The sequence below is a fragment of the Rhinopithecus roxellana genome, chromosome 19 (assembly GCF_007565055.1).
Source record: "Rhinopithecus roxellana isolate Shanxi Qingling chromosome 19, ASM756505v1, whole genome shotgun sequence".
NCBI classification, from domain to species: Eukaryota; Metazoa; Chordata; class Mammalia; order Primates; family Cercopithecidae; genus Rhinopithecus; species Rhinopithecus roxellana.
Window position 1 is genome coordinate 81,239,155 of NC_044567.1, and position 21,939 is coordinate 81,261,093.

A 21,939-nucleotide genomic window follows, 5' to 3' on the forward strand; every position below is an offset into this window, starting at 1 on the left:
CATCCTGGCTAACACGGTGAAACCCTGTCTCTACTAAAAATACAAAAAACTAGCCGGGCGTGGTGGCGGGTGCCTGTAGTCCCAGCTGCTCCGGAGGCTGAGGCAGGAGAATGGCATGAAACCCAGGAGGCAGAGTTTGCAGTGAGCTGAGATCACGCCACTGCACTCCAGCCTGGGAGACAGAGCGAGACTCTGTCTCAAAAAATATATATGGCCGGGCGCAGTGGCTCAAGCCTGTAATCCAGCACTTTGGGAGGCCGAGGCGGGTGGATCACGAGGTCAGGAGATCAAGACCATCCTGGCTAACATGGTGAAACCCCCGTCTCTACTAAAAATACAAAAAACTAGCCGGGCGTGGTGGCGGGCGCCTGTAGTCCCAGCTACTTGGAGGCTGAGGCGGGAGAATGGCGGGAACCCGGGAGGCGGAGCTTGCAGTGAGCCGAGATCGCGCCACTGCACTCCAGCCTGGGCGACACAGCAAGACTCCATCTCACAAAAAAATATATATATGTGTGTGTGTGTGTGTGTGTGTGTGTGTTTATAGCCTTCATCAAGAAATTAAATTCAGGTTTGTTTGTTTTTTGGTTTTTTTTTTTTTTAAGAGTTTGAGTCACTCTATCACCCAGGTTGGAGCGCAGTGGCATGATCTCAGCTTACTGTAACCTCTGCCGCCCGGGTTCGAGCAATTCTTCTGCCTCAGCCTCCCGAGTAGTTAGAATTACAGGCACGAGCCACAGTGCTCGGCTAATTTTTGTATTTTTTGTAGAGGTGGAGTTTCACCATATTGGCCAGGCTGGTCTCGAACTCCTGGCCTCAGGTGATCTGCCCACCTCAGTCTCCCAGAGTGCTAGGATTACAGGTGTGAGCCACCGCAGCCAGCCATAAATAAGGGTAAATTTACATGGGCATATATTTTTGGAAGTAAAATATTTCAGAAATGTAGTGGAATTTCTTAAGGTGAGAGAAATTGTGGACAGACTTGTAGAATCGTATTGTTTTTATTTAGAACTATTTTGATTCATGTTTCCTCTCCCTCACTTTTTTAGAAACGACTGGAGCAGCAGAAGCCAACAGTGATTGCAACTTCCACTACTTCCCCAACGAACAGTACAACCAGTACCATCTCTCCAGCACAGAAGGTTATGGTGGCCCCCATAAGTGGCTCAGTTACAACTGGAACCAAAATGGTACTAACTACTAAAGTTGGATCTCCAGCTACAGTAACATTCCAACAAAACAAGAACTTTCATCAAACCTTTGCTACGTGGGTTAAGCAAGGCCAGTCAAATTCAGGTATACAACTATGATTAAGTAAAAGATTACTTTGGTTCAGGAAAAAGAATTTTCAACCTTTTAGCTACTGAAATGAAACTTTTTTTTAGAAGATTGTTTTTCTTTTGCAGCCAGTTGAGCAAACAAGCTGTAACAGTTGGTTTGTTACAAATAATGTTCATAATATTACATTAGCAAACTCCTCTCTTACATTATTTCACTTTCAACATTTACATAGTTCACTTTGAGTGGAGAGGAATGTTTTTATTAAAAATACAAAATGAGCCACATTTCATGCATTGGTGCCCTTTCCTAGAAGTCACTATGTTGCTGGTTATTTTAAATCTAAAGCTTATTAAATGTCTTATACCCCATTAGCCACCAGCACAGCTGCCACATCTGCTACAACCATTGCCAGCACAGGTCAGACGTTCCAAATTACAGGCAATCCAGTCACTATGGCAGGAAAAGTAATTACCAAACTGCCACTTCCTGCAAACAGCAAGATTGTCGCTGTAAATGTGCCAGCAACACAAGGAGGTAAGGGAAATGTGAAGAGTTTTAATTCACATTTGCCAGATCATACTGTTGCCATTATTTTTCATCTCCTTTTCACTGATTTCAGTCCTCGGATCTCACATTCTATGTAGCCCACTATAAAACCCTGCCACACGTAGTTTCTCCTCAGCAACCGAGCAACACGTAATGCTTTCATTTAATAAAGTGACAGTTTTTAATTATGGCTTCATCTTTTTTTAAGGCGTTGTTCAAGTACAGCAGAAAGTCCTGGGTATCATTCCATCAAGTACAGGTACCAGTCAGCAAACCTTTACTTCATTCCAGCCCAGGACAGCAACAGTCACAATTAGACCCAATACCTCAGGCTCTGGAGGAACCACAAGCAATTCACAAGTAAGAATTCTTACCGACGTACTTGGTTTGATGCGTTGAGCACATCACATTGTTTTTATAATGGCTTCTTCCAAGATTAATCCAACTCAGTTTCCTTTGCCTATTACTGAATCTGTGACAGAGTACTGATTAGGAAAAAAATCTGTTATATTTCTGATAAGTGAAAATGATACATGAAGTTTTAATGTTTAACATTTAGTTAATGACACATAAGTATGATTTATGAAGAATAATAATTGCTTTCTAGGATTTTATAAAGAACATTTCTTTATGTAAAACAGTGGGCAGCACTAGACCACCCAAGGAAGTGTGCTGTGCAGGCTTGCTAAGAAATCAAATTTAAAATGCTAGACCAGGCGGGCGGATCACTTGGGCTCACTGGGCAACATGGCAAAACCCCGTCTCTACAAAAGATACAGAAATTAGCCAAGTGTGGTGGTGCTCACCTGTAGTCCCAGCACCTCAGGAGGCTGAGGTGGGAGGATGACTTGAGCCTGGGAAGGGAAGGCTGCAGTGAGCTGAGATTGTGCCACCACACTGTAACCTGGGCAATAGAGCCAGACCTTGTCTAAAAAAAAATTTTAAAAAGTAGTCTATAGTACTGTTAGCTAGTTTGTTATCAGCTGATATGTACACATATTAGATACATCATTTCTTTTTTTAAGACAGAGTTTCAGTCTTGTTGCCCAGGCTGGAATGCAGTGGCATGATCTCAGCTCTCTGCAACCTCTGCCTCCTGGGTTCAAGCGATTCTCCTGCCTCAGCCTTCCAAGTAGCTGGTATTACAGGCGCCCAGCCTGGCTGATTTTGTATTTTTAGTAGAGACGGGGTTTTACCATGTTGGTCAGGATGGTCCAAACTCCTGACCTCAGGTGATCCACCTGCCTCGGCCTCCCGAAGTGCTGGGATTACAGGTGTGAGCCCCCGCACCTGGCCCAGATACGTAATTTCTCTGTTCCTAGTATGGAAAAGACTTAAAGTTTTGTCAACTAGTATTATGGAAAAGGTTTAAAGTTTTACATTTTTGAAAATGTTCTGAACCTAACTATAGAACTGAAAATAACACACTTTCTAGTTTCCCCTTTAGACAGAGTCTTGCTCTGTCACCCAGGCTGGAGTGCAGTGACATGATCTCAGCTCACTGCAAGCTCCGCCTCCCAGGTTGACGCCATTCTCCTGCCTCAGCCTCTGGAGTAGCTGGGACTACAGGTTCCTGCCACCACGCCCAGCTAATTTTTTTTGTACTTTCAGTAGAGACAGGGTTTCACCGTGTTAGCCAGGATGGTCTCGATCGCCTGACCTTGTGATCCGCCCTCCTTGGCCTTCCAAAGTGCTAGGATTACAAGCGTGAGCCACTGCGCCCGGCCCTGGTTTCCCCTTTAAAACTATGAAAGGGCCAGGGATGGTAGCTCACTCCTGTAATGCCAGCACTTTGGGAGGCTGAGGCGAGAGGATCACTTAAGGCCAGGAGTTCGAGAACAACCTAAACAAAATGGCAAAACCCCATCTCTACTAAAAATACAAAAAATTGGCTGGACATGGTGGCACATGCCTGCAGTCCCAGCTATTCCCAGCTACTTGGGAGGGTAAGGGATGAGAATTGCTTGAACCCACAAGGCAGAGGCCACAGTGAGTTGAGATGGAGCCACTGCACTGCAGTCTGAGTGACACAGTGAGACTGTGTCTCAAAAAAAAAAAAAGTTAAAAGATTCGCCAGGCCGGGTGCGGTGGCTCATGCCTGTAATCCCAGCACTTTGGGAAGCCAAGGTGGGCAGATCATGAAGTCAAGAGATCGAGACCATCCTGGTCAATATGATGAAACCCCGTCTCTACTAAAAATACAAAAATTAGCTGGGTGTGGTGGCACACGCCTGTAGTCCCAGCTACTTGGGAGGCTGAGTCAGGAGAATTGCTTGAACCCGGGAAGTGGAGGTTGCAGGGAGCCGAGATCATGCCACTGTACTCCAATCTGGGTGAAAGAGCGAGAATCTGTCTCTAAATAAGTAAATAAATAAGCGAGACTCTGTCTCTAAATAAGTAGGTGAATGAATGAACGAATGAATGAACGAATGAATGATTAGCCATACATGGTGCCATTCACCCATAGTCCTAGCTTCTTGGGAGGCTGAGGCAGGAGGATTGCTTAAGCCCAAGAGTGAGCCAGGCTGCAATGAACTGTGATTGCATCACTGCATTCCATCTTGGGCAACAGAATGAGACCCTGTCTTTAAAATAAATAAATAAATAGTTTTTTTTTAACTGTGAAAGAAAATAGGGTTTCTCATCTTCCTGTTATATTCTATGGGTTACGGGCATGGTCTGGAGCTTACAGAAAGTGGGACTCCACATTGTCCTGTGAGCACTAGTTACAGAGCAGAGCCCCACTGGCATATGTTCCTTCCTTTTAGTCCACAGGCTATTTTTTATATCAGTGGCAGGGAATTTTGTATGATAGCATTTGAATTAAGTTTTCTTTCCTCAAAATTCCATCTTTATTCTGAGGTTTAATACAATTTAAAATGTAATGTTCAAGAGCCCCTGTCATTTCTGCAAATATTTTTATTAATATAGAATGCTTAAAGATCTTGGGTTCTAAGTCCATTATACTTGAGTCTTTTTAAAGCATTTTAATTAATTGTTCTTTGTGTCATTTATAGGTAATCACAGGGCCTCAGATTCGCCCTGGTATGACCGTGATTAGAACACCACTCCAACAGTCAGCACTAGGAAAGGCAATTATTCGAACACCTGTGATGGTACAGCCAGGTATTTATCCATCCAGCATTCTCATTTTACATCTGAACAGCCAGTCTAGGAAATATGTAATTATCTGTATTTGGCACTACATGCAAGAAATACAATTTGAATTAATACTTCAAAGCATACTAAATTTCTAATCCATTGTGAGATCTATTCATTGATATTGTTTCATTTTGACCTTGACAGTAAAAGAAAAATAGGTTGAAGTATGCTTATTAAAAATGTAATAGAAACCACTAATAAATAAAATATATAATTGAAGTAAGGAAAACAGTCTGTATAGCAAAAGACAGAAAATCAAGGAGACAGCGAAGAAACACATAAAACAAAATTACAAATGCAGCACCAGATGTTCATTTATTACTCTTAATGTGAAGAGGTTAAAACTACCATTTTAAAAGTTGAAGACTGGCCAGGCTAGGTGGGTCTCCCCTGTAATCCCAGCACTTTGGAAGGCCAAGGCAGGAATATCACTTAAGCCCAGGAGTTCGAGACCAGCCTGGCCAACATGGTGAAATGCCATCTCTACAAAAAATATTTGAAGATTAGCCAGGCATGGTGCCTCATGCACCTGTACTCCCAGCTACTTGGGAGGCTGAGGTGGAAGAATGGCTTGTACCCAGGAGGCGGAGGTTGCAGTGAGCCAAGATCATGCCGCTGCACTCCAGCTTGGGTGACAGAGTGAGACTGTCTCAAAAAAGAAAAAAAAGTTGAAGACATTAAAGATTTTTTTTAAAACCCTATACATTTTTGAGAAATTTAGCTAAAATCAAATTACTACAAAAGCTGCAAAAGATAAAAAATTAAAGATGGACACAGGCACGCAAAATAAAGGCCATAAAAAGAAAGAAAAGACAAGGATGGCCCTACTGATACTGGACAGAATAAAATCCAATGTTTAATAAAAAGGAAAAATTTATGAAAAAGAGTCATTTTTTTATTGGCTTAAAGGTAAAGATCAGCTGGGTGCAGTTGCTCACCCCTGTAATCCCAGCATTTTGGGAGGCCAAGGCGGGCCAGATCACCTGAGGTCAGGAGTTTGAGACCATCCTGGCCAACATGGTGAAACCCTGTCTCTAATAAAAATACAAAAATTAGCAGGGCGTGGTGATGGGCGCCTGTAATCCCAACTATTCTACTCGGGAGGCAGAGGCAGGAGAGTTGCTTGAACCCAGGAGGCGGAGGTTGCAGTGAGCCGAGATAGTGCCACTGTACTCCAGCCTGGGCAAAAAGAGTGAGACTCCACGTGAAAAAAAAAAAAGGGGGGTAAAGATCATGGACAGGCACAGTAGCTCAAGCCTGTAATCCCAAAACTTTGAGAGGTTGAGGCAAGAGGATCACTTAAAGCCAGGAGTTGGAAACCAGTCTGGGCAACATAGTGAGACCCCATCTCTACAAAAAATAAAAAAGTAGCCAGGCATCCTGGCACACGCCTTTAGTCTCAGCTATTTGGGAGGCTGAGATGGGAGGATTGCTTGAGCCCAGGCATCGAAGGCTGCAGTGAAGTATGCTCATGCTACTGCACTCCAGCCTGGGAGACAGAGCACGACCTGTTTAAAAAAAAGAAAAAAAGTTTGCAATTAAGGTATAATCTTGAATCTTTATGAATTAAGTAGCATGTCATATTAAAATGTACAAAGCAAAACTATTTGAAATCAAGGAGGAATTAATAGGAGCATACACACTTTAGTACCTTCTGAAATACACATTCATTTAAAATATTTATAGGCTTAAGCCAGGCACGGTGGCTCACGCCTGTAATCCCACCACTTTGGGAGGCCAAGGCGGGCAGATCACCTGAAGTCAGGAGTTTGAGACCGCCTGGCCAACATGGTGAAACTCCATATCTACTAAAAATACAAAAATTAGCCGGGCATGGTGGTGGGCACCTGTAATCCCAGCTAGTTGGGAGGCTGAGGCAGGAGAATTGCTTGAACCCAGGAGACAGAGGTTGCAGTGAGCCGAGACCATGCCATTTCAATCCAGCCTGGGCAACAAGAGTGAAACTCCATCTCAAAGTACATTCTAAGTAACTTTTAAGTTAAAGATACATCAAATAGGTAATTACAAAGCAATTCTCAAATAGCAACCTTAAGCCTTGACGCTGCAGTTAAGCTTGGAGGTGATTCAGTTTATTCAATACATATTTGAACACCTATTCTAGGCCGTTGAAATAAATCAGTGAATAAAACAGACCAAAAATATCTCTATTAATCAGAAGTTAGAAACATATATAAAACAAGTTTCAAAAGAAAACAAGACCTGATTTGGTGGCTCACACCTGTAATCTCAGCACTTTGGGAGACCAAGACAGTCAGATCACTTGAACCTATTAGTTCTAGACAGCCTGGGCAATGTAGTGAGACTCTCATCTCTACAAAAGAGTTCTAAAAAATTAGCCAAGCATGGTGGCACATACCTTGGTTTCAGCCACTTGGGAGGCTGAGGCAGGAGGATCACATGGGCCCAAGAGGTCAAGGCTGCAGTGAGCCACAGTCTTGCCACTGCACCTCCAGTCTGGGTGACAGAGTGAGAAACCCTGTCTCAAAAAAAGAAAAAAGGCAAGAAAATGAGGGAGGAAATGAAAGCACAAGTAATAATAATTACAAAACAAAAAAGACAAAAAAAATTAGATCATTATTTTGCAAGTCTAATCTAGGGAAAAGGGAGGAATATGCTTGTTCACAGAGTTAGGAATGAAAAAGTACAATAAAAATAAAGTGAGCTTTTTTAACTCAAAAGGAATTGTAGATTATCTGAGGTCAAGAGTTCAAGACCAGCCTGCCCAACATGGTGAAACCCTGTCTCTACTAAAAATGCAAAAAAAACAGGAATGGTGGCGGGTGCCTATAATCCCAGCTACTCGAGGTTGAGGCAGGGAGAATTGCTTGAGCCCTAGAGGCAGAGGTTGTGGTGAGCCAAGATTGCACCAGGGGATCTCTAGAAGTGGTAACTTTTCATGTATTGTTTCTCAGACTGCAAGGCAAGGACCTAGCGCTGGGCTACAGGAGTTCTCAAAGCCCTTGGCCACACTATGTTATACTGTCTTTCAGTTCATCTTGAATAAATGAATGAGAGTAACCAAGAAAAATTTAGAAGACAGAGTAATGGAAAAGTTGTACGATCAGTTGTTAAAGCACATTATGAAGTCACCAAAATGAGCATGATACCGAAGAAAGCAACACAAATAGTTACAGAGGCATTATATGTGAGAATTGGCTGCATGACAGTGGTGTCATTTTGCGTCAGTAAATGATGCTAGGATAATTGGTTTATAGTTTGCAGGGAAAATAGACCTCTGTGTTACAACATATACCATGACTAAGAACATTCTTAGGAGGATATATGTAATGAGAGAATACAAGAGAACTTTACAAGCAATAATTAAAGTCAAAATTTTTAAAAAGACTAGTCCATTTGACCACATTTTTTAAAATTGCAAGTTTAGAAATAAAAAGGTAGATGGCAAAGTGAAAAAATTAGTATTTAAAAATATGTATTAAATAAGTAGGAAGAGAAATGGGCAGAGTGTGGAGAGAGAATTCACAAATGAAGAACAATGACTTAAAATAGTTTTTAATGCCAACCTGTAGTAACTGAGGAAATTCAGACACTGTGATACATGATACTATTTGCAGTTGCCTGAATGTTTTACTTTACTGGTGATATCAAGGGTTGGCAGGGTTCAGTGAAATAGGCATACAGACATGGCGGTAGTGTGAATTGGAATAACCTTTCAAAACTTCAACTTAGTACTATATTTCTACTATGAACCCAGTAATATTTTGGAGGGGGGGGTTACTTTAAAGAAATAATCAGAAGCACTCAGAAATGTATAAGCAGGAATTTTACCATGGCGTTAGTTTAACAATAACAACAACAACAAAAAGTTATGGGGGAAGTATTCTAAATGTCAAAATAGGTTTCATTTTATACATGTGCAGTAACATGAAGTATCATTCAGCCATTAAGAGAAACACAAAGAAAGTATATGTGTATTCACAGGTGGAACAAATGCAGCAAGTAAATATTAAAAACTTGAGAAATTTGATGTTATTCAGTAGTTAGTAATGAGTCTGTAAATGTCAAATTAGCTACCAGAAAATTATTCTTAGCAACTGTTCTACATGGGGGAAAATTCCACTTGCCTATTCTAGTTTCAGCAAGTTAAACTAAAAAGAGATTTATGGAAAACTGTAGAGCCATTCCAGTTCAACTTCATTCATTCAATACATTATTGAACAATTACTATGAAAGCATTATTTGGGCCAGGTGCGGTGGCTCACGCCTGTGATCCCAGCACTTTGGGAGGCCGAGGCAGACGAATCACAAGGTCAGGAGATCGAGACCGTCCTGACTAACATGGTGAAACCTGTCTCTATTAAAACAAATACAAAAAATTAACCGGGTGTGGTGGGACATGCCTGTAGTCCCAGCTACTCGGGAGACTGAGGCAGAAGAATCGCTTGAACCCAGGAGGCAGAGGTTGCAGTAAACCGAGATCACGCCACTGCACTCTAGCGTGGGTGACAGAGCGAGACTCCATCTCAAAAAAAAGAAAAGAAAGCATTATTTGAGCACCCTGCCCTACTATCGAGGATATAGTGGTCCTTGCCCTCATGGCTCTCCCAAGCTGTCTGTCAAATAGCTGTAAGAGAAGCTTATTATAAATGCAGTTGGCCCAGAATATTCCAGATTCTTTGTATTTTGTTTAAAATTCGTATGAATTTTTTTTATTAAATTAGCATCTTATTTTTAATATTATATTCCTAAGAAAAGGCAGCCTTATAAACGGTATATTTTATATATTGTCATTTTGGTTTTAGATTTATAGGAAGAATTTTAATTGGTTTTTTCCATTATCCTACAGACAGCAGAGACTGGATAACGGTTGGCAGTGAAAACAGACTCACTGCCAACCAGGCAGGACCTTTGGATGTGGGCATATGTCTGAATGTATCCTTGGGCTCTGAATAGCCCATGTTTTTTTGAAGATGGAAAAGAATACATTCATCTGAGGTGTTGAATTGTTTCAATTCAAAATAATGCCAAGGATGTATAAGCATTCATAATGTTTTGCTGTTTGTGTAGGTGCTCCTCAGCAAGTGATGACTCAAATCATCAGGGGACAGCCTGTCTCCACTGCAATCTCTGCCCCTAACACAGTTTCCTCAACACCTGGGCAGAAGAGCTTAACTTCAGCAACGTCCACTTCAAATATACAGTCTTCAGCCTCACAACCCCCTCGCCCCCAACAAGGACAAGTGAAGCTCACCATGGCTCAACTCACTCAGTTAACACAGGGCCACGTAAGTAACATAACTTTATTTTAACTTTAGAGGTGATCTTATTTATTCTTGCTGTAAGTTTAAAAACATGAACTTATTTTGATAAGTTTTTAAATGTGCTGATTTGAAGAAATGGCTACTTCCTGGAGTCAAACAGAAATACCTCTTAGACAGGGTATAATAAACCCCAACTACTAGAGTGATCCTTAGACAGTGAGCTATAACAGTGAGACAGATAACCCTTTTAACCACCAAAATTGTATTCGTTGGCTAATCTCCATGAGACAAATAAAATTTGGGTATATTAAGCTGCTTCTTTGCAAGACTCAGTATTGTTAGCAAGTCTTCTAATATTGATTAATAGATTGAATGCAGCTCCCATCAAAATCCCAAGAGGTTTTGTTTTTAGTGAAACTTCACAAGCTGATACTAAAAGTTTATATGGAGGTACAAAGTATTAAGAATATACCTTTGAAGAACAGGATTATTTGCCCTATATGATAACCTGATATCAAAACTTAGTACAGTCTGGGCATGGTGGCTTGCGCCTGTAATCCCAGCACTTTGGGAGGTCAGGGCGGGTGGATTGCTTGAGGTCAGAAGTTTGAGACCAGCCTGACCAACATGGTGAAACTCCGTCTCTACTAAAATTACAAACAAATTAGCTGGCCGTGGTGGCATGCACTTGTAATCCCAGCTACTCAGGAGGCTGAGGAAGGAGAATTGCTTGAACCCAGGAAGCGGAGGTTGCAGTGAGCCAAGATATACCACTGCACTCCAGACTAGGCAACAGACTCCGTCTCAAAAATAAGAAAAAAAAAGGACAAACCAACATTATGAGGAAAGAAGAAATCTAAATGTCCCAAATTCCAAAAAACTGCTGAACTTAATAATGAGAGAAGTACATATTAAAACCATATGCTTAAGAGATTGGTACAAATTTAAATATCCAACAAAACCAAGAGTTAGCAAAGGCATAGTGCAGAAGAAATTCTCATGCACAGCTGGTGGGCCTGTCAGTCGGTTAAGCCATTTTGGAAACCTCCCAGACATTGTCTGGTAAAGTTGAAACTGTGTATGCCCCAGGTCCCAGTATACCTTCTAGGTATATCCCTAGAGAAGTTCTTGGTTATGTGAGCACCAGAATACATGGCATAAATATTCATAGCAGCATTGTTCATAAGAGTCAAAAACTAAGAACAACTCAGATGTCCATCAAAATCAGTTAGATAAGTAAATTGTAGTATATTCCTACAGCAATAAAAATGAATAGACTTCAACCGCACAGAACTATGCAGATGATTCTCATAAATATATAATGGTAAGCTGAAGAAGCAAGTAGCTGCCCAAAAAATACGTGCTATAATTTCATTTGTATAAGATTCAGAAATAGGCAAAACTAAGCTATTTTGTGTAAGGATACAGGGCTGCTGCATTGCCTGCCTGGAGGGGACATCATTCCCATTGTATTCTTCGTGAATATTGCTCCTGAGTTTGTGAACCTCAGGGCCCTGTATATACCTAAGATACATCCCGAAGTAGTAATGAAATAAAGTGTTATCATCAAAGTGAGGATAGTGCTTACCTCTAGGGGAGAGGGAGGGAATTGAGATCCGGGTGAATCACATGGGGGCTTCTAGGACATTGGCAATGGTGACCATAGTCGCGGTTTTATAGATGTTTACTTCACAATTTTAAAATTATACTTGGTATTTTGTGTATTTTGTGCATAAAAAAATGTATTTTAGAAAAGCAAGAGTAAATAGGTTTTGAGGAACTCACATGTGTATGGAACTTACCTAGTATATGGACTTTGTGCCATCAGTTTTGGTCATTGGGAGTTTAGGGGATGATTTTTACTTTTGCTTTCCAGTTCTCCACCATGTTCCTGGTATTCAAGGTTTCTAGTTTAATTAAAGTTCTAGACAGAAGAGACAGCGCCTAGAGAATTTTAAATTTCTAGACCCCATTTTGGTAACTGCTCAGACCTTAGTGATCCTCCTTACTTGGTGTTTGCATTACATATCTAAAACCCTAAACTTTTTACACTTTAGCACACACACACCCCATAGGTAATTTGGCACGTATTGAAAGACAAAATTCAGGAGATCTGGGTACCTCCTTTTATCTCACCTTTAAGTAGGGCAGGGTACTTAACCTTTCTAACCTGAGTTTCTTAGTTGGGAATCAGAATAATATTTTATCTGCCTACACCACAAAGTCACAAGTTCATTGTGAGAATCAAATGAGGCAGTATCTATGAAGATGCTTTTGAAATTGTAAAATATGAATATAAGATTATTTAAAATCAGAATTTTGTGGGGACCTTAGTCATTCAATACCTTTACTTTATAGATTGGGAAACTTGGATCTGGAGGAACAGTGTTGCTTGTGGACAGATTACTGGCTGACCACTGGGGGAGCTTGAACTGGGATTCTGGATTGTTGATGTATTTCCTACTAAGCAACATAAATATTCTTACTTTAGCTTATCTAAATTCCTGCTGGTGACATTCAAATATGCATTTTCATTGTATTGAAAGATAATTACACATAAAAATGATTTAATAAAAATGATACACATACAGATTGATGCTTTGAACACTGTTTACATGTTGTGTTTTTTCCACAGGGTGGCAATCAAGGTTTGACAGTAGTAATTCAAGGACAAGGTCAAACTACTGGACAGTTGCAGTTGATACCTCAAGGGGTGACTGTACTCCCAGGCCCAGGCCAGCAGCTAATGCAAGCTGCAATGCCAAATGGTACTGTTCAGCGATTCCTCTTTACCCCATTGGCAACAACAGCCACCACAGCCAGCACCACCACCACCACTGTTTCCACGACAGCAGCAGGTAGAGCTGTGGGTTTATCAGAAATGTCGGATGTTACTACTACACGTTGCTGGGCTAACAGAGGCCAACAGGAGAACCAGTATTTACCTTTGGAAGGATATGCCTCAAGCCAGTGAGCTCAACAGTTGACATAGTCAGCCTCACAACATCTCGAAGCTTTTGTACCCTGTTCTTACAGACTCCCTGTTACCACCACCCTCTCCCTCCCATTAAAAAAGAGAGAGAGAAAGGGGGCAAAAATAATGGTTATCTTGGTAACTATGCCCACAATTCCTCCTTGCTAAGCCTTGTAGGTGCTGATTGAGTCATGGAGGTGATCTCAGGAAGGGTGCGTAAATCCAGTTCATGACTGAGATTGAGAGCGGGTCCAGAACCACTTTGTTGGCCTTCTGCTGCAAGTCATTGTAACTACTACCACATCATGGGGGAAAAGTGAGGCTTGACAGTTAGCCTGGACCAGATGACCCAGCTGATTTCCAGAGGCTGCAACTTACTTTGGAAACCAGCCCTCTAGAGTTAGGATAGTGTACAGGGGACAGCCAAGAAGCAGGGTCCAGGCTCCCCAGTTTCAGAGAGAGTCCTGCCCTAAGTGTGTCCAAATGGAGCATTTCAAAGGCATAGACCTTCTATACCAAAATACAAAATTCGTAACTTTATTTACTTTATTTGTTTTTTTGAGACAGGGTCTTGCTGTGTCACCCAGGCTGAAGTGAAGTAGCACCATATTACTGCTTACTGCAGCCTTGACCTCCTGGACTCAAGCAGTCCTCCCACCTCAGCCTCCCCGGGTAGCTTGGACCATAGGCAGGCTCCACCATGCCCAGATAATTTTTATTTTTATTTTTTGATTTTGTGTAGAGACGGGGTCTCACTGTGTTGCTCAAGCGATCCTCCCACCTCAGCCTCCCAAAGTGCACAGGCGTGAGCCACTACGCCTAGCCAGAATCCTCAACTTTGGAAAATTTCCTTCAGATTCTTCTTTAACCACAGTCTTATGTTCTAGAGTAATAGAAATGGTTCATCTTTCCTTTTCACAGGTACAGGTGAACAAAAACAGAGTAAACTATCACCCCAGACGCAGGTACATCAAGACAAAACCCTGCCACCAGCTCAGTCGTCAAGCGTGGGTCCGGCAGAAGCCCAGCCACAGACTGCTCAGCCTTCAGCTCAGCCCCAGCCCCAGCCCCAAACCCAGCCCCAGTCCCCAGCTCAGCCTGAAGTTCAGACTCAGCCTGAAGTTCAGACGCAAACAACTGTTTCATCCCATGTCCCTTCTGAAGCACAACCCACCCAAGCACAGACATCCAAACCCCAAGTCGCAGCACAGTCTCAGCCTCAAAGTAATGTCCAAGGACAGTCTCCTGTTCGTGTCCAAAGTCCATCACAGGCTCGAATACGTCCATCAACTCCATCCCAACTGTCTCCTGGACAACAATCCCAGGTTCAGACTACAACCTCACAACCGATTCCAATTCAACCACATACATCTCTTCAGATACCTTCCCAAGGCCAGCCACAATCACAACCCCAGGTACAGTCTTCAACTCAAACTCTTTCATCAGGACAAACTTTAAATCAAGTTACTGTTTCATCCCCATCCCGTCCTCAGCTACAAATACAGCAGCCACAGCCCCAAGTCATTGCTGTGCCTCAGCTGCAACAACAAGTCCAGGTTCTCTCTCAGATCCAGTCACAGGTTGTGGCTCAGATACAGGCTCAGCAAAGTGGTGTGCCCCAGCAAATCAAACTGCAGTTACCTATCCAAATTCAGCAAAGCAGTGCTGTGCAGACTCACCAGATTCAGAATGTGGTTACAGTGCAGGCAGCCAGTGTGCAAGAGCAGTTGCAAAGGGTTCAGCAACTCAGGGATCAGCAGCAAAAGAAGAAACAGCAACAGATAGAAATTAAGCGTGAACACACCCTCCAAGCTTCTAATCAAAGTGAAATCATTCAGAAACAGGTAAAGTTATTAAGTAAAAGCAGCATGTTCAGTAGCTTGAATTATTGTGCTGTGCAGTAGACTTAGTGTTTGGTTGTGTTAGGTTTCCTAAATGAGACAAAGTCATTAATGTTTAAATTTAGAAGAAACACTGAATTGACCAAAAAAAATACTGAATGACTACTGTGGTGTGGAACTCTTCGTTAGATACATATAATATGTAGTCAGTGCTTATTAGGAATGACCTCTATTTTGGGAGGACTAAGATGGGAAGAATGGAGTTATGAGCTTTAATGATTAATGTAAAACTTGAGGGTTTAACCTAAGTTTTAAGGTCACTTCGGACATTACAGCAATTCCTTTAAAGTTATTCAAAGTTCTCATTCCTTAGTTTGCGTGTAGACTATGCAAATTATAGACAGATTAAACTCATTTGTATTTCTAGCCATACCTTTGTAAAAGAGTTTAAAAACATATTATTTCACAGCTTAAATAAAAAGTGGCATCATTCAGCAACATCTTGCAATGGCACATTAGTGAAAGAAAGCAATTTAGATGAGTTAGAATCAGTCTACTAAAGTGAAGTCATACATAGAGCATCCGATAACATTACTGGCAAAAACCATCTTTTCATCTACCTATAGCTTGCTTCGCTCAGCACTAGGCGGGAGTTTGAATGTGTATTTTAAGTGTTACCAAGTCGTGAGACCTTCATTCAGTTCCTAGGTCTCCCATTCACAGTCCGTGAAACTCATTTATCCCTCCTTAGCTATAGCCTCTTAAAACTCTTCTCTTTCCAGCCACACGAGATTATTGCAATGATTAAATGAGGTCATAAATGTAGAAGCACTTTCTAAACAGCGAAGTTATTTTAAAGATGTAGTATTCTTATGAAAGTGATGGTTATATGTATTATATTTAAATGTATTATTACCCAGCTTTACTGGGTATGTATAAACTGAGAATTACTACACTGTCTCTCTCCTAATCTTTATATAGGGGAGACGAGGGACAGCTTTTTAAAATTCATTCTGGGAAGAAAGCATAATGTTAAAAATACGGCCTTTGGAGAAGAATAGCCAGGTTAAAATTTCAGCTGTATTACTTATTGTTTCTCAGACAAGGTGGTTAATTTCTTTATGTCTCAGTATCTTGTTTATAAAATGATTGCTATGGTTCAGTGTTGTTATAAGGAATAAACGAGGTAATGTCAAGTGCTTAGCCTAGCACAGTCCCCATTAGGTGGTAAGCACCCAGGCCATCTAGTAGCTGCTAATTTTATTTATGTTATGATATAAAATTCTTACAGTTTCTTTAAAAAAACACATATGTGCTCAGATTTCTACTGTTGTTATCTGTGTACTAACCTGTGGTCATTATAAAATATGCGCTTTTGGATTTATTCTGTCCTGAAGGTGGTGATGAAGCATAATGCTGTAATAGAACATTTAAAACAGAAAAAGAGCATGACTCCAGCTGAAAGAGAAGAGAATCAAAGGTAGGGGAGATGCAGGGTCTTGTTGTCTGTCCGTCTCTTCTATCGTGCACATGCACAGAGTTCTGAGTTTATACTTGTTTATCTTGATTGGAGTTTATTAAATGAGAACACTTGGCACTAATAATTGCTCATAACTGGTTTGAACCACTGTTGAAGTTTTCCAGTCACAGAAAGTTTGTGTCTCATCTGTAGAGGCACAGAAGAGTCATGTCTTAAGCCTTCCATGATAAAACGCGCAGCATTACATAGGTTGTGTATTTTTCTCTAGAATGATTGTCTGTAACCAGGTGATGAAGTATATTTTGGATAAGATAGATAAAGAAGAAAAACAGGCAGCAAAAAAACGGAAGCGTGAAGAGAGTGTGGAGCAGAAACGTAGCAAGCAGAATGCCACTAAGCTGTCAGCTCTGCTCTTCAAGCACAAAGAGCAGCTCCGAGCCGAGATCCTGAAGAAGAGAGCACTCCTGGACAAGGATCTTCAAATTGAAGTGCAGGTAAGAGGGCATGCCCTTTTTTTCTGTGTCCAGTGTTTAGCATCTAAGGTTCTGCTTTTTTCCCTTGCCTTTTTAATAAAGCTTAAAATTTTAGTATGTTTTCTGGAATTTACATTTGTGTACGTAGAGTAAAAATCAGTGTGACGTGTGTGTCTTACGAAACAAGTCAGAGCTTTTATAACTAAATGTATAGTTATATTGTATTCTCCAGACTAGCGACTCTGAGAGGTGAGCTTGTTGATTGAAATGTTGTAGAACTCTGAGAACAGCTTTTCAAGTCTATGACATAGTCTGGCCAAAAGTTAATTAGGAGCAGAGCTTCATGAGAAAGGTACGGAGACGATGAAGTAATGTTGAAAGAATGAAAAAGAACATGAGTCCATTACATAAGACAAATTTCACCAGGATGAGGTGGCTCACTCCTATACTCCCAGCACTTGGGGAGGCCAAGACAGGCAGATCACTTGAGCCCAGAAGTTCGAGACCAGCTTGGCCAACATGGCGAGCCCTCGTCTCTACACAAAATGAAAAATTTAGCCAGATGTGGTGGCACACAGCTGTGGTCCCAGCTTCTCGGGAGGCTGAGGCAGAGGGATTACTTGAGCCTGCCAGGTTGAAGCTGCAGTTAGCTCTGATGGCACCACTGCACTGCAGCCTGGGCAACAGAGCAAAACCCTGTCTCATAAACAAAGAAAAAAGAAAAATTTCTGCCTTGACTTGTAAATGATTCTGTAGGTATTGCTAACCTGCCTTCGAGAGGAATTTATTAAAAAATGAAAGTAGACTGGCTGTGGTGGCTCATGCCTGTAATCCCAACACTTTGGGAACCCGAGGTAGACAGATTGTTTGAGCCCAGGAGTTCAAGATCAGCCTAGGCAACATGGTGAAACCCTGTCTCTACAAAAAACACAAAATTAACCAAGCATGGTGGCGTATGCCTATGGTCCCAGCCACTTGGGAGGCTAATGTAGGATGATCACTTGAACCCAGAAGGCGGAGGTTGCAGTGAACCTCGATCACACCACTGCACTCCAGCCTGGGGAACAGAGTGAAACTCTGTCTCAAAAAAAAAAAAAAGTAGGGCTGGGTGCGCTGGCTTACGCCTGTAATCCCAGCACTTTGGGAAGCTGAGACGGGCGGAACATGAGGTCAGGAGTTTGAGACTAGCCAGACCAACGTGGTGAAACCCTGTCTCTACTAAAAATACAAAAATTAGCTGGGCATGGTGGCAGGCACCTGTAATCCCAGCTACTTGGGATGCTGAGGCAGGAGAATAGTTTGAACCCAGGAGGCGGAGGTTGCAGTGAGCTGAGATTGCGACACTGCACTCCAGCCTGGACAACAGAGTGAGACTTCGCCTCAAAAAAAAAAAAAGACATCTATTTATGCACATATATATATAACTTATACATAATTACACAGCTTTTTAAAAGAGAAGTAGGCTATCAGACATTTCAAGGCCGGGAGCAGTGGCTCATGCCTGTAATCCTAACACTTTGGTGGCCAAGGCAGGTGGATCACCTGAGGTCAGTTCAAGACCAGCCTGGCTAAGATGGTGAAACTCCATCTCTACTAAAATCAAAAATTAGCCGGGCGTGGTGGCTGGTGCCTGTAATCCCAGCTAGTCAGGAGTCTGAGGCAGGGAGAATTGCTTGAACCAGGAAGGTAGAGGTTGCAGTGAGCCAAGATTGCGCCACTGCCCTCCAACCTGGGCAACAGAACGAGACTCCGTCTCCAAAAAAAAAAAAAAAAAAAAAATTCATAACACGTCCTAAACTTTTTAAGAAGGTGAGACGTAGGCCAGGCACAGGAGCTCATGCCTGTGATCCCAGCACTTTGGGAGGCCGAGGTAGGCAGATCACTTGAGCTCAGGTGAAGGCTGCAGTGATTCAAAATCATGCCATTGCCCTCCAGCTTGGGCGACAGAGCGAGACTGTCCCCCGCCCCCCCAAAAAAGGTGAGAAATAGTAAGAAAATATTAACCAGACTAATAATATTACCTAACTGTGAAACGTTAGAGATCTTCCAGTCAAAGTCAGAATCCTCAATGATGCCAACAGTCGACATTATTATTTAGCATTTCTGGAAGTTCTGGCAAATGTGTTAAGCCAAGAAAAAGGAAAAAATACAAAACATTGAGGAAAGAAGACAACATTGTTTTCATGTGTGATATGATTATTACATCAAAACCCCAAGAAAATAATGATTACAGTTTATAATTCAAGGCTGGGCACGGTGACCCACACCTGTAAATCCCAGCACTTTGGGAGGCCGAGGCAAGTGGATCATTTGAGGTCAGGAGTTCAAGACCATCCTGACCAACATGGTGAAACCCCATCTCTACTAAAAATACAAAAAAAAGCCGGGCACAGTGGCTCAAGCCTGTAATCCCAGCACTTTGGGAGGCTGAGGTAGGCGGTTCACCTGCGGTCGGGAGTTTGAGACCAGCTTGACCAACATGGAGAAACCCTGTCTCTACTAAAAATACAAAAAATTAGCCAGGCATGGCCTGTAATCCCAGCTACTCAGGAGGCTGAGGCAGGAGAATCGCTTGAACCTGGGAGGTGGAGGTTGCGGTGAGCTGAGATCGCACCGTTGCATTATAACCTGGGCAACAAGAGTGAAACTCTTGTCTCAAAGAAAAAAAAAAATTCAAAAAAGTAAGCCGGGCATGGTGGCGGGCGCCTGTAGTCCCAGCTACTTGGGAGGCTGTGGCAGGAGAATTGCTTGAACCTGAGGGGTGGAGGTTGCAATGAACTAAGATCATGCCACTGCATTCCAGCCTGGGTGACAGAGTGAGACTAGCTCTCAAAAAGGAAAAAAAAAAAAAAAATTTAGTAACATGGTCAGTTACAAGATAAACATTGAACTTGCCTCCCAGGTTCAAGTGATTTCCCTTCCTCAGCCTTCCAAGTTGCTGAGATTACAGATGTGTACCACCACGCCTGGCTAATTTTTTGTATTTTAGTAGAGACAGTGTTTCACCATGTTGGTCAGGCTGGTCTCGAACTCCTGACCTCAAGTAATCCACCCGCCTCAGTCTCCCAGAGTGCTGGGATTACAGGCATGAGCCACTGTGCCCGGCCTCAATTTGGGTTTTTATGGAAGCTTCATTATATAGTAATTAATGATTACATCATTGACCATTGGTGGTCATCTTGACCTTCAGCCTCTCTCTCTTTTTCTCAGAGGTTGGGAGGTGGCACTGAAAGCCCTGACAATCAGCCCCAATCCTGAGGCTCTCTAGGAGCCTCCAGCTGTCAGTCAATCATTAGCATAAAAAAAATCTTTTTTGCAGATTCTGAGGGTTTTAGGAATTGTATGCCGGGAAACAGGGAAGAAGATTAAATATGTATTTCACAGTATCACAGGACCACAAAGAGGAGATTGGTCGTCAGTGTTTCTCAACAGAAGCACTTTGGCCTTTTGGACAAGCCAGTTTACACACTGTAGGAAGAAGTTTAGCATCATTTAAGGTGTGCCACACACTGTTTCCTTTCCACATTCTATACGAAGTGGGAAAATAGTTGTAGTTTATATCCTTTGTATATAAATTGATCAGTTGCCCTTCGAAGCCAACAAATAAAAATGATGTCTAAGGCCAGGTGCGGTGGCTCACGCCTGTAATCCCAGCACTTTGGGAGGCTGAGGTGGGCGGATCACCTGAGGTCAGGAGTTCAAGACCAGCTTGGCCAACATGAAGAAACCCTGTCTCTGCTAAAAGTACAAACATTAGCTGGGCATGGTGGCAGGCGCCTGTAATCCCAGCTACTGAGGAGGCTGAGGTAGGAGAATCACGTGAATCCGGGAGGTGGAGGTCGCAGTGAGCCAAGATTGCACCACTGCACTCCAGCCTGGGCAACAAGAGTGAGACTCTGTCTGAAAAAAAAAATATGTATGTGTATATATATGTGTGTGTGTGTGTATACATACATATATATGTGTGTGTGTATATATGTACATACGTATATGTACATATGTATATATACACACGTATATATATACACACATATGTACACATATATATGTACATATATATGTATGAACTAAAAATGATCTCTAAATCTAACCCCCAAAGACGATAATTTTTAAACAACTTTAGAATATATCTTGTGTATATTACTTTCTTTTTTTTTTTTTTTTTTTTGAGACAGAGTTTCGCTCTGCCACCCAGGCTGGAGTGCAGTGGCCAGATCTCAGCTCACTGCAAGCTCCGCCTCCTGGGTTTACACCATTCTCCTGCCTCAGCCTCCCGAGTAGCTGGGACTATAGGCGCCCACCACGTCGCCCGACTAGTTTTTTGTATTTTTTAGTAGAGACGGGGTTTCACCGTGTTAGCCAGGATGGTCTCGGTCTCCTGACCTGGTGATTCGCCTGTCTCGGCCTCCCAAAGTGCTGGGATTACAGGCTTGAGCCACCGTGCCCGGCTATATTACTTTCATGTATGTATTCATATATAAACACGTTTTATGCAGAAACAATCTAACAAGGAAGAAAAATTATACTTTGAAGAAGGAAGAGCCAGGTGCAGTGGTTCATGCCTGTAATCCCAGCACTCTGGGAGGCTAAGGCAGGTGAATCACACGAGGCCAGGAGTTCGAGACCAGCCTGGCTGACATGGCAAAACCCCATCTCGACAAAAATACAAAAATTAGCTGGGCATGGTGGAACACACCTGTAGTTCCAGCTACTCAGGAGGGTCAGGCAGGAGAATTGGCCTGAGCCTCCTATTTTTGTCAAATTGTTCTCTTTTATTTATTTATTTATTTTTGAAATGGAGTCTTGCTCTGTCACCCAGGCTGGAGTGCAGTGGTACGATCTCAGCTCCTGCACCCTCCTCCTCCCGGGTTCAAGCAGTTCTCCTGCCTCAGCTTCCCAGGTAGCTGGGATTACAGGTGCCCACCACCACACTTGGCTAATT

The 21,939-nt window shown here is 42.2% G+C and overlaps 1 protein-coding gene across 13 annotated transcripts in view; it reads left to right on the forward strand.

The window, feature by feature from the left end:
• Positions 1–21,939, forward strand: part of BPTF (bromodomain PHD finger transcription factor) — a 153,341-nt gene that overhangs the window by 103,210 nt on the left and 28,192 nt on the right. For 7 of the 13 annotated variants that reach the window (XM_010379968.2, XM_010379964.2, XM_030924186.1 and 4 more), the window contains 9 exons: positions 1,047–1,293; positions 1,651–1,812; positions 2,033–2,184; positions 4,842–4,950; positions 10,036–10,253; positions 12,865–13,087; positions 14,125–15,047; positions 16,442–16,524; positions 16,793–17,018. In XM_010379968.2, coding sequence (XP_010378270.2) covers positions 1,047–1,293; positions 1,651–1,812; positions 2,033–2,184; positions 4,842–4,950; positions 10,036–10,253; positions 12,865–13,087; positions 14,125–15,047; positions 16,442–16,524; positions 16,793–17,018 — 2,343 coding nt within the window. The remainder of the gene's footprint in view (positions 1–1,046; positions 1,294–1,650; positions 1,813–2,032; positions 2,185–4,841; positions 4,951–10,035; positions 10,254–12,864; positions 13,088–14,124; positions 15,048–16,441; positions 16,525–16,792; positions 17,019–21,939) is intronic. The other 6 variants (XM_010379966.2, XM_010379970.2, XM_010379963.2 and 3 more) reach the window with 3 other exon arrangements.